This window comes from Pyxicephalus adspersus, chromosome 6 (genome assembly GCF_032062135.1).
Source record: "Pyxicephalus adspersus chromosome 6, UCB_Pads_2.0, whole genome shotgun sequence".
Taxonomy (NCBI): Eukaryota; Metazoa; Chordata; class Amphibia; order Anura; family Pyxicephalidae; genus Pyxicephalus; species Pyxicephalus adspersus.
This window is the reverse complement of record NC_092863.1, coordinates 107,183,363-107,196,804: the sequence shown is the minus strand read 5'-3', so window position 1 is coordinate 107,196,804 and position 13,442 is coordinate 107,183,363. Positions and strand designations below refer to the sequence as shown.

The window sequence follows — 13,442 nt, the reverse complement described above, 5'->3', positions numbered from 1 at the left end:
AACCTCTAGTGTTCTCTGATTGGTTGAGGAAAGCTTTCTTCATTTAACTTCTAGTGCTAGGGATTGCACACAGGATTCCTAGGGCTGCATGAATGAATGCAGCCATGAGCATCCACTTCAATCCCGGGGTACTAGAGGTTAAATATCCTCTAGTGCCCAGGGATCACAGTGGAAATGCAGATGAACTATCAATGGAAGAATTCATCTACAGTTCAGTTCCCACTGACCTGTAGAACTGAACTGTAGAACTTTCAGGCCTAAATAAATGCAGCCCAGAGAATCCACTACAATCCCGGGGCACTAGAGGTTAATTAACCTCTAGTGCCGGGGATCGTAATGATTTCCTCAATCTTCCAATGGTTTCGCAAAATCAGTTTGCTGAAATGTTGGGAAATTAATGTTGGGAAATTTTCGCAAGAATGCGAGAGGCATTCTCGCTCATCCCTAATTTTGATATGGCTGACAGGCAGCATGAGACCTTATCCAGGACTGAGGGAGACAGGTCAGGGGGGGACAGATAGATCTGAGTGTCATCAGCATACAGATGTAAAGCAACAGAAGGCACAGGTATATCCACAGACAGGAACACTGAAACAGCACAGGGAAGTTGGCTGGACATTGAGGGGTTAATGTAGGAGCTAAACAAAGAGAAAATACTGAATTAAGCACCAGGTGAACAGAAACTAGCTCAGTATAACTAGGCGTGTAGCTATGGGTGTAGCTGTAGGTGTGGATGCAGATTTGGGAGTAGATATAGCTATAGATGTAGGTGTATGGATAGATATTGGCATAGAGGGTCAATGCAGGTGTATGGGTAGATGATGGTGTATAGGTAGACATTGTTGTAGAGGGTATATGTAGGTGTTAGGGTAGATGTAGGTGTATGGGTAAATGTTGGTGTAGAAGGTAAATGTAGGTGGCGAATCAATTTTGCGAACTATACTAATGTCAATGGGCTAACTTTAAACATGAATAGCAAAGCCCATGTTAGAACCACCAAATTTGCTAGGTAAGTGTAGGAGAACAGTGGCAACAAGAATACAAAATACAAAAGTTAAAAAAGACTTTGTGGTTTTCCAGAAAATGGCAGGGAAAGTGACAACAGGCAAATAGGATTTTTGCGTGATGGACAGCGTACAGAAGGCGGCATAAACATTAGGACATTGAGAAAGGGGGAACTCCACCCACTAGCAACAGTCTCTGCAGTCAAAACAGTGGGAAAATGTGTTGCTATTTAATGTACACACCCCTATAGAATTTACATAGCTGCATAATATCCTAACGCTGTATAAATCTTGTTTATTATTAATATAATGATAATAATTGCTAGCTGGCATCATGACCTGGATGACATGTGTTAGGAATTGTACCCATAAATTTGTGGACAGGTAGTGCGGTGACATGAGGCAAGAGGATGGAGGACCAGAGACGGAGCGTGGGTCAGTGAGAGCAGTAGCAGTGTGTGGCCCCTGCTCAGCTATCAACAGGGAGACCGCATTGAGTCATGGAGAGCTGGGTGTAGTGTATCATTGCCACCCAGAAGTGTACAATTTTAGTGAATGGAGTACTGATAGGCGGCACCAGCAACAGCATCAGGAGGAGCCGGAGGGCCCTGAGACGGAGCGTGGGCGGCATTTGTAGTTGGCATCTAGATTGGGGTGCAGTGCATTGTCAATGACACCCAGAAGTGTGTAATAGGATTTTTGTGAATGGAGTACTGGGCAGGCGGCAGCAGCAACAGCAGGAGGAGGAGGCGGTGTACCCTGAGACGGAGCGTGGATAGCATTGTTAACTAACATCTATAGCTGGATGTAGTGCATTGTCAATGCCAACCCAAAGTGTGTAATGGGGGTTTCATCTGCAGTTTGTTGGCCTCCCGGAAGCAGCAGAAATGTAAAGTAACTTGCTAGCAGGCACAATGGCAGGCATGACACAGGTGAAAAATGCCACCCCTGGACGTTGCAATAACTAGCGGAAAAGTTCAACCGAGGCAGGCTTAGCCGTTTGGTGATAGGCAGCCAAAGACTCAGCACAGGAGCAGTGTTGGTTCACAGGGGCATCTTGGTTGGCCAGTGAGTCCTTGTGTCAGTCAATCAGTGACATCTGCAGTGGGGATATGATAGTTGTTAGTAACCCACCTTGCGCTCATTTTCAAAAAGGTGAGGCGATTGACAATTTCTGGTGACAGTCATGATTTGTTGTTCGTTACCACTCTGAAGGTTCTTTCGGACAGAACACTGGATGACGGGCACAAAAGAAGCTTGATGGCATACTGTGCCAACTGCAGACAGATTTCAAGTCTGTTGACCAAAAAATTAATGGCATCACTACTGTCAGGACAGGTATCCTCCTCATAACTGCTGGCGTCAACACCACCACCACCAGCCAGAAAAGAGCCAACGTAATCGTGCACCATGTGCTTCATCTGTTCTCGATGGTTATGCACCTGCACTTCACTTGTTTGAGGTGGCCGCATCAGGTTTCGCCAGGCATCCAGAAAATCCCCCCTGCCTTGGCCTGCACTTTTAGATGTGTGCGGCCTGCTGCCACTACTGCTGCCGCCACTACAGGAGGATACGGTGGAGGCTGTGTTTGCCTGAGCTGTCTGTGTGGAATGTGGTGCGGGTCACGTTTTCTTTCTCTTGCGCCGGGTTGGGTAGAAACTGTGACATTTTATCTTTGTAGCAGTGATACAGAAGGGGGGCTCGCTAGTAATCATCCCGGTTTTTGATGCTCCAAATGCAGGGGTCCCTCTGTAGGCATCGCATGTGGACACACATATGAAAGAGGGGTTCCCGGTGCTCATCCTCCTCCTGTCCCTCAGTAGACGCCAAAACATCTTCCACCTCATTACCCACCTCCTCCTCTTCAAGCTGCAGCAGTTCCTGTTGTTGCACACAATGCCTGGGCGGTGACAGCACAAATGCAGATTGGACGGGTCCTGTCCAGCAGCCCAAACATGGTCTCCCTCATCATCACCATAATTATCTTCCTCCTCCTCCTCCTCTTGAACCTCCTGATGCTGGCCAGTGTCCCTTCTTGCTCTTCCTGATGCTGGCTGTGCGTTATGGAGTGTAATGTCACCCTCATTCCCCTTCCCCATTTCTTCCCCTCCTCTCCCATCGCCACTTTCCATCAGACCACACAGGGTATTTTAAAGCGGAAAGATGGTGGGTATGACGTCGTTCCAACCTGACCTCTCCCAACTCACAACATGTGTGGCCTGCTCAAAGCGGGGCCAGTACCTTGCACAGAGTCCCCATCTGCAGCCACTGTTCACTGGTAAAATAACCCAGTTGTGTGGCTGTACCATGGGCCCCGCTGCCTCCATGCCCCACTCTGATCAAGTAATGGCAGATGGCTAGCTTTTGCTCACACAGAAGCTGGAGAATGTGCAGGGTGGCGTTCCATCTAGTCACAGTGTCACAAATCAATCTATGTGGTGGCAGCTTCTGTTGGCGCTGGATCTTGCTAAGCGTCGTGGTGGCAGTAGGGGATCAGCGTACATGGCTGCAGATGGAGCGAGACTGTCTCAGTAAGTCCTACAGTCCTGGGTAAGCGTGGAGGAACTTCTGCACCAACGGGTTCGGTACGTGTGCAAAGCAGTGCACATGTGTTATGTGGCCCATGCGCAGCGCGGCTGCAAAGTTGGCCCCGTTGCTGCACACTACGTTGCCTGTTGTGAGCCGGTAGGGCGTCAGCCAAGCCTCAACCTCTCTGTTCAAAGCGAACAAGAGTTCTCTGGTTGTGTGAATTTTCTCCCCCCAAGGACACCAGTTTCAGCACTGCCTGGCAACGCGTGTGGTTGAGGGAGCCGTAGAGGTGTGCCTGCTTAACCACAGTGTTCTCCCTGCTAGCCTTTAGGAGGAGTGTTGAAAAGAGAGGGTTTGCCAGTAGAAGGAATGAAGGAAGAGGTGAAGGAGAGAGAGGACTGGGGTGGCCCATGCTTTCCCACCACACTCCACACCACACGCTATGCCAGGCCACCCAGTGAGCGGTGAAGGACAGGTAGCGTCCCACTCCATGCGGGAGAAGTAATGGCTGCTTGGTATATTACACCAAAGCTCAACACAGGCCATCAGGTCACAAAAGAGAGCAGAGTCCACAATGCTGTACGGCAGTAGCTGCAAGGTCAATAGTTTGGCTAGACGTGAATTGAGTTCAATTACTCTTTTATTGGTTGGGCCCATAGCCTGATGCCTTTTGCAGAACTCTGGTAGAGTCAGCTTAAGGGACAGGAAGCTAGGGGAGCTGAAGGGGACACTGGAGTACCCATCTTTCTGCAACAAACTTCGTTTAACCCCACGAAACCTGTGGTCAGAAGCTGATACTTCCTCACAGCTTGAAGTCTGGCTGTCACCAGCCTCCTGAGACATAGCAGCAATAACAGTTGGAGGTGTAGAAGGAGTCAATGGAGGTGGAAGAAAAGATGATGACGTGGTTACACCTCCTTCAAGAGAACGTAAGTACTGCTCCCACTTTGGTTTGTGGTTCTCGTGCATGTGAGAAAGCAGGGATGTTGTACCCAAAAGTGACCCGCCCTGTCCTCTGCAGATCTGCTTGTGGCACAGGATGCAGATTGCTACGCACCCATTATCGTTATTCTGCGTGAACAAGGACCACACTGGAGAGGTGCGTGCAACCACTCTGCTGCTCTTTTTCTTTACCTGCCTCTGCATCTGCTGGGTGCCCTGCATCTGCTCCATCTCCCCCATGGTCACATTGTCTCTGACTGTTCCCCTGCTTGTGCCCACTCGTCTGTGTGTTCATTGGGACTCACATGAGGCAGATTTGCGAGCCCTTCCATCCCAGTCTGTTGCTGCTGCTGCCAATCCTCTACGTCTCCTTTGGAATTGCTGCTAGGTCCACGCGCCGGTGGGTCCCAGGTGACATCACGGTCATCATCATCTTCATTTTCATCTAAGCCAACCTCTGCAAATTCAGCCACTGATCCAGAACCCTCGCCCAGCAAGTGCTGACCACACTCTCCAAGGGTCTGAAAGTCTGCCGCCTGCTGTGAAATTCTCAATGACAGATCCTCAGGCTGTTTGTCAAACAACAAGGGAGAGTCATGCCCTGGCACATTAGCCACGCTAACTCCTATCATTGCCCCTGTCACAGCTGTGCTGGTTTCTGCTGCTGCTTGAGGCCCCTGAGACCAAGTCCACAATCTACTCCACATGACGTGGCTATATGATTGTATTCCACCCTCCCAATACATCGACCAGCATACTGGTCCTCCACACATCTCAGACCTGTTTGACAACTTGTGCTGCTGCTGTCCTACAGTGGCAGACTCCCGGGGAATATGCCCCCTGCCAGATGCAGCATGTCGCCCAGCGCCACACATTGCCCTGCATCTACCCCTCATCTTTTACTTATTCGGGCAAAAATGCACCTGTACCAAGCGGTTACCTTGGTAAAGAGCAAGTGGTATCAGAATTAAATATCTGTATTTTTTGAAGAGAAATACAGACATTTTTCTGGCTTTTTTGATAGATAGTAAGTAGGATCAGAATGATAGTAGATGCTGGTGTAGAGGGTAGATGTAAGTATAGATGTTGGTGTATTGGTGGATGTAGACGTAGAGGGTAGATGTAGGTGTAAATATTGATATAGATGTGTACAGGTTCTGTAGGTGTAGCGATAAGTATAGGTATAGACAGGTCCAAGGAGAGGAGGGTGCAACCGGTACATGTGATCTACAAGGGTATTCCCCGCTCGGTGGAAAGTGAAAAGGAAGAGGGGGTTAGAGGAACAGCCGGCATACAAATACGTCACGTAGCCGCCACGTTCTGAGACACTGTTAATTCAGGAAAGCAGACTAAGTATTCAGTATTGATCAAGCAAATTCATTTTGAATCTGTAATTCAGAGTTTCTTCAGGTAAAAGGCCAGGAAAGCACCTTTTCTTGGCAGACAATGAATGCTATTATAAATGTCTTTTACTATTATAAATATATTACTTTATTATTACATTTACACCTATAAATACTTATATAAATGTATCAATGTAATCTACGATTGTTAGAAATTAATAATAATGTACACTCATACATGTGAGTAGAAGTTTGTATAAGGGCCCACACACCTTTGTACCAGGGCCCATATTTTCTCTCAGTAGCTTTGGGTCTAGGTGTAGATTTTGATGTATGTGTTTTATAAATTGTGTAATAAAAGAGAAGGCATTGGATCATCAGGAATGCCATGTAACCGGTATTCTGAGAAAGTGATGTCACTGATAGCAGCCTCCATATCCTGCAGTACAGGTTCTTACATTACCACAATTGTCTTTAATTAGTAGAATTTTAATGTTTCTCCACATTCTCTTCTACATTCAGGATTCTGGGCCAGTCACTCCTGGTATGTCCTTATTGCACTCTGCGCCATTTCCATCACCATCATCATCATTCTGTCTGCACAATGTGAGTATTTATCACCAGAGAATACGTTTGGCCACTAGCCTGTGATTACAGCCATTGGCACAATTATCTGCATTGTGTTATACAAAGTCACCTACCAGCAGAGCATTATAACCCCCAATACAAAGGACAGAGTCACACATGATTATTATACATATATAGCTCTGACATATACCGCAGTGCTGTACAGAGGACACTCAGCCAGTCCCTTCAGTCTCTGTACAGAGGAGCTGACACTCTAATGTCCCTCCCCCCAGTCAGACACTATTATACATTTATATAGCTCTGACATATACCATAGTGCTGTACAGAGATCATTGAGCCAATCCCATCAGTCTCTGTACAGAGGAGCTGACACTCTAATGTCCCCTCACAGTCACACACTATTATTATACATTTATATAGCTCTGACATATACCAATTGTAATAAATAAAATTAGAATGACCTGATAGTAAAGATAAACGTTGAATTATTAGACAATTGTATTTACTGTAAGCGTTCAATTAGTGTTATTTAAGGCTTCCCAATAGAGAGTTATGAGACTATAGTTTAATCTGTAACACATTACGGTGTATTGGTTACATGTTCAATGTGTTTTACCAAACATTTGTGAGCTCTATAGGTCATACCTACAGCATGTTCCTTATATAATATTATACACTATTTCCTATATACTAGAAATAAGTGATTATATATATTATTATTTCATATCCCATTGATCTAATGACAGAAAGGAAATATGATAACAATAATAAATATTGCTATACCTTAGGTGATTTAGTGTGTTCCTTATTAATTATGTGCACAAAGAGTTATACATAGAAGGCTACATTCTGTAATTAGATAGATGGGCAATAAAGTAATAACATATATAATATATAATCACTTATTTCCAGTACATAAGAAATAGTATATAATAGTAAATAAGAAACATGCTGTAGGTATGTCCTTTATCTAATACACTATAACATAATGTAATAAAGATTGAATTATAGTCTTGAAGTCTCTGTACTTTGCTTCCTTTTTGGCTTCCTGTATCATTTATCAGATTCCTTTTATTGTTTACTTTTGTATTATATCATAGGTGTAAAGCCAACCTGGTATCCGTCAACTCGCAGAAAAGGAATTCAGAATCAGCCCTCTCTCGTATGGAGACTTCTCTCTCGGAGGCCAAAGAAAAACTAAAGCAGAAGAGAGACAGTCTGATCAAAAAGGAGACAGAGCTCTCTGATACAAAAAGAAAGCTTCAGCAAGTTCAGTGCCATCTGAAGGAGAGCCAGAAAAACTCACAAGAGCACCTGAAGATGTTATTATTTCTCCAGTCACAGTGATGTGCGATACAAAGCATATGAAGACTGCAAAAGGAAGAACGCCACACTGGCCAAAATACAGGAAAGTGACTCCACCCTGAAGGTACAAAACTTACCCATAAAGGAAAATGAAAAATAACAAACTAATAACCCAAAGACAGTCGGACGATGTGGGAATAAAAAACTGAAAAAAGAAATGAAGAACTCCAACCCAAAAACTTTTTGAAAAGTTGTATACATTGGCCCTGATTTATTAAAATTCTCCAAGGCTGGAGAGAATACGCTTTCATCAATGAAGCTGAGTGATCCAGCAAACCTGGAATGAATTTCCTAAAATTCAAGCTTTTGTTAGCAAATCTTTTCAATCCTGGACCAGATCCGTTCAGATTTGCTGGATCTCCCAGCCTTGATCTCCTGCCTTGGAGAACTTTAATACATTAGGGCCAATATATTGGAATAGGCAAAGTGACAACTTCTCCTAAATATCCCCGTCACACTTACAATGCAATCCCCTGGAGCCCTGTATGTCAGAGATGGGGAAGGGCAGATGAATATTAGTAAATTCTAACCCAAGTATGAGATCAGAAATATGAATTACAACTATTTTACCATTTTTTTGAGCTTTTTGTTTTTTTTAATGCATTTTTTGTATCAATTGCTATGCACTTTTTTCAGCCATGTTCTTGGCTTGAGTGCAGATTCCATTTTCTTTGAAGTCTGACTTCTTCCTGTTTAACCACCAATTGCATTTAGGGGACTGCATTACCGTACATAAAATCTCACTCAGAACTTTTTTGCAACATATTATAAAAATACAATGAAAACATACATGATCATGTTTTGTATAATTGTTGCATAGATTTAACGTGCATTCCTCGATGCGTTTCACATAACTGCCTTATCAGGATAAACACCCAATGCATGTACAACATTAAGCAGAACCCTAAATTAACTGTTATTACAAAGTCTCATACATGTATAAATGTAACCAAATTCATTTTTGATTCATTTTTGATGAACATATATCACCCCATATACACCTTCCTGTTTACCCATCACAGTAATGGAGAGGGAATCTGGATTAATGTGTATCAGATAATTAGATTTAGTGAGATAAGTTAAAAGTTTATTTCTGATTGGTTGATGTCTGTTCCTGCACTTTGCACATTGTTCTTTATAGTTGATCACCAACCATTATAACTGCACATTGTAGGCTGGTGAGATCCCACAGAGCCCACAGTTCACCAGTGACAATCCCATTGCGTCACACCGTCCAGCTTGGAATTCCAGAATGGAGACCTCCTCACGTCACTTGTCGTACCCCCGGAGAATCCTAAATAGGAGGCCAACAAAACTGGCCAGCTCCTCAGAGGTGCTCCATCCAATAACCCTCTGCCTGAATTGTACTTCTGATTGGTTGCTATTATCCCCACCCTATGGCAAAGTCTTTTAGTTAGACCTTTATTGACAATTTTGTAAAATGAAAATGTGATGAAAAGTTATTTTATTGGACATCTCAAACATTATAATAATATAAAAACGTAAAGTTCTGGGCCAAACTCCACCCCCCACCATTCCTCCCCTATGAGCTCCGATCCCACAGATACAACGTTTTTATATTCCGCACCTCTCTATGTTTTACTTGGTGTGATGAGTTGTGTAACACGTGGCTGTCCTCATGTTGTGTTTCCAGGTTCCTCTGCATGGTTGGGGCATCATTTTCATCTTTTAGGGTTTTGAGGCTCCGATGGCACGGGCAGCCTTGGCAGATCTGGTTGGATTTGGATCCATTAAAGGAGATCTACCAATCTCTACCTCTTTATCACTGCCTCAGTCCGTCTTTAGAGAGTTTATGATCTTTTCTCTTCTCACAGATCGGATTTTCCATCAACACGTGATTTCTGTGTAAAGGCCTCACCGAAGTTGGAGAGCCAACCCTGCGCTAATCTTCTGCCTTGGATCTGTCAAAAGGAGGCCAAAAGTGAAAAGACGAGATCAGAGAATGTCGGAGTCCTCAGAGACATCGGTCGCATGCAGATAAAATATTGAACTTATTGAATATGGTAACCTAAAGTGCAGGAACTTGTAGCAGCCAATCAGACAGAGTTAACAAGATGGATTCTGATTGGTGGCCATGAATTACTGCACAGATTATGATAGAATCTGGGATTCACCAAGCATTCACTAAGCAGTACACGTGTATAAACCTGTCTGGTGTGCAGAGAATCATAAATACAATGGTATTATTCTCTGCAGATCAGACACAACTGAAATCCAGAATCACAAATCTCACGGAAGAAATGATTCTTTTCCAGTCTTTCAAATCACAGAGTTACAAACCAGCACTGATCAGGACAAATTCCAATAGTAAATGAGTTGCTGAGTGAATACAGACAGTGTATCTATCAAGATGATCTGTTATATGGGAGAGTTGTGCTTGTACACTGCACTACAACTCATTTCCTCTCACCTCTGAATTCAGGTGAAGGGGGGAGGGTCAATCGGATGTGAACGTGTGCCAGCCATAGGAAGAATAATAGATTGTAGACTACATGTCCCTGTATTAGAGTGGGAATCATGGGTGTTATGAGGGGGATTTGTAGTCACAGGAAGTAGGTGGTGAGCAATTTTAGGACCCCAATCTGTTAGAGGGAAACTAAAAGGCAGGAGGTGCCCTGGCTGTGTGGAGGGTACACATTTATAGCCAATCACAACACACAATGGGGGCTTCTGCATTTGTACAGGCCATTTCCAGGTCAAACATATAATTTATACTAAACAATATAATAGCTTCAAGAATTTTCCTCTTTGAGTTTAGTTGGTCTTTATAATAAGCAGCGAGGGAGGTCGCGGGGTTAGCTGAACAAATGCCACCCCTGGGTACCATCCTACCCTAGGCCATGGCCTAGGAGGCCTAATAGGATATCCAGCCATGATATTACTGCCCCGAGAGTTCCAATAATAAAATAAATGATATATATCCATCACTAAGCAGAGCCGGACCAAGCAAGTCCTTTAATATCAGAAGGCACAATAGACAAATATTGATCAGCTATACAGAATGGATCCTGATGGCATATGGAAGGGATCTGCTGATCTGAGATCTCATGTGGAAGCCTGGAAGAAGAATGGGAGGGATAGTAATTAGAGGTGGAGAAGATCTGATGTCAGCTGTAATATTATCCAGACAACGCTCCAATGACTGGACTGGTTCTATGATCATCTGGGACAAGTAATATTATATACATATATAATAATATATATAAAGCCTGTGCTGATTCTAATGCTTCACCATCTCATCCAATGAATCTCTGTAAAGTTCCATTGTGATTTTTGTGAATTTTAATTAATTAAAGATTAGAAATGTATAACCTGAGACACTTTTTATGAAATGATTATTTTGTGAAATGCTGGGCTATCTAATGAAGAAAGCCTAGCACTATTTCTGCACTGTGGCAAACTGATATTATGAGTAGTGGCTGTGAATGTGGGGGATCCAAATCATTTATATGTGTGTTATATCTACATGGTGATAATTCCCAGCATTCTTTCATTGATCCCCCGGGTTCTCCCCTGTCATCAGCCCCCATAAAGGAACCAGTGTCCCTTGCACCCCTAGACTATGGGGATTACTCCCAGCATAAGCTTTGTGTCCATATACCATGAGGTTTGATTGGAGGGTGCCAGTGCTTTAACGTCCAGCCCTGACATTCCGGAGAGCGTCCTGGCCTTATGGTCCCCATTAGTTGAGTCTCCCATTTGGGGAAGTCCCATCCTAGCACTCTGCGGGCTGGTTCCAGCTAGCCCAAGAGAAATATGTCCCACCTGGTTTAGGTTAGGTAGGTCAAGTTAACCTAGTCCCCCTAACTGGAGCATTAAGCCCAAGGGGTGGGGGGTCAGGGAAGTGAGGTCCAAGCCCCAGGTCACTTTTTTTGTTGCGCTCCTTTTTTCATTCATTAAAAAAAAATCCCACTGAGGACTGTGGGTGAGAGGAAGAAACGTTACTGAGGGAACATTATTATTATTATTATTAAACAGGATTTATATAGCGCCATCATATTACGCAGCGCTGTACATTAAATAGGGATTGCAAATGACAGACATGTCTCTGTACCACAGGTTTCACTTATTAAGTGCCAGAATGAGAGTTTGCAGCAACAATTTACTTCTGCAGAGCCCTTGACCCTTCCAGAGCTGTCCTGGATTCGGTCCTGCACCATCCTGTATTCCTCCTTCGTTCCGGCGTGCCATCTTCTTCCATCTTCTCTCTTCTGGCTACATCACCCAATCCGGCACACCCAATGTCCGAGCATGCACTCCTGGGATACGCAATGTATGTATGTATCCCAGGTGGCTCTGCACGCCTCTGCGTGACTTTTTTTCAAATGTGATTTAACATAATTATATGGAGGGGATATCTGTGCTTTTATATAAATTAAACATTTTGGGGATTAGACCGATTTAGGATAAGTTATGTGGATCTATTTTTATCATGTAACTTTTATGTGATTGACATTTCAGTTGTGTTCCTATTTAAAGAACTTTTGTGACCACACCTGTACCCCTCAAAGCTCCAACACACCTAAATAACAATGTGTAACAATAAAATAGCTCATAGCTTTATTATATTATGCTGCATGGAACTCACATAGTTAAATTACAGGTTCTGGATCGTCTAGCAGTTGTTCTAGTCTTGGACAAAGCTTGGAAGCCGTCCCATACACAGATCTCCCAGTAAGTATTTATAATAATATTATTCCCTCGTCCGATTTGTTGTATAGAACACCCAAATCATAATCCATGCCCTTCTGTACAACACCTTTGGTTCAAGCAGAATCACTATTAAAATGCATTGCTGGTACAATAATGTCTAACCACAAGGCCTGTCTCCATCCTATACCATGGCGCACCACTGATAATCACTATGATAACTTTGCTGGTATTATCTCCATGTTTTGCTGCACAACATACTTTGGATACTATTTTAGCTGTAATATGGTAGCAGGCCGAGGTCCAGGCTGAAATGGGGTAACAAATACAATTTATGGGTGAGGTTCACATCCTCAATGCATCATCTCAGACAACATGCATTATATAATCTAACCAATACCTATCAGTGGTGAGCTCAGCTAGGTCACCTTACTCACAGGTACCCAGGTAAGTGACAGGTAAATAGGTAAGTCCCAGGTATTCATGAAAAACTCAGGTAGGTCAGTATATAGGTCACACATACTGAGGAGAAGATTCAAAGTGTAAACTGAAGAAGTCATTGATCAAAAAGGGCTTGCCTTTTATATATGTTATGTGTCTGACATTAGGATGCTAATCTAGTTTTTTCATAGTTTGAATCTACAGAAATGTCCTGAAAACAGCACCATAGACCAGACTGTGGGTAATGCCGGGCCATAAACCCTCTGTACAAGCCCAAACAATGAGGCGATATTGTAAAGAGAAGGCAAGCTAACAATGGAGAACAGGCAGATCCAACAAGACACAGGTACGGGGCGGGGGTGACACCAGGAGGTCCGAGGTCGGTCAGAGGTTAAGACGTTAGGCCCAGCTGGCAAGGCAGCAATAAGTCAGATGAGGATTTCTGTAGTGGTTCCATCAAAGTGTGAGGCGAGTGGGTCTATTCATAAAGCAGTGAATATGACGCTGACTGAAATATTCCTTGGTGGAGAATCTTCCAGGTCTTTGTGTTTCGATGGCA

The 13,442-nt window shown here is 43.7% G+C and overlaps 1 protein-coding gene across 1 annotated transcript in view; it reads left to right on the top strand.

Annotated features, from left to right (window-relative positions):
• The window catches only part of LOC140332803 (uncharacterized), a gene marked incomplete in the record, with an annotated part of 11,528 nt that extends 3,775 nt beyond the window's left edge, over positions 1-7,753 (top strand). Inside the window, 1 exon segment of the mRNA XM_072413996.1 lies at positions 7,507-7,753. Within this exon segment, the coding sequence (XP_072270097.1) occupies positions 7,507-7,753 (247 nt within the window).
• Between the last annotated feature and the right edge of the window lie 5,689 nt (positions 7,754-13,442).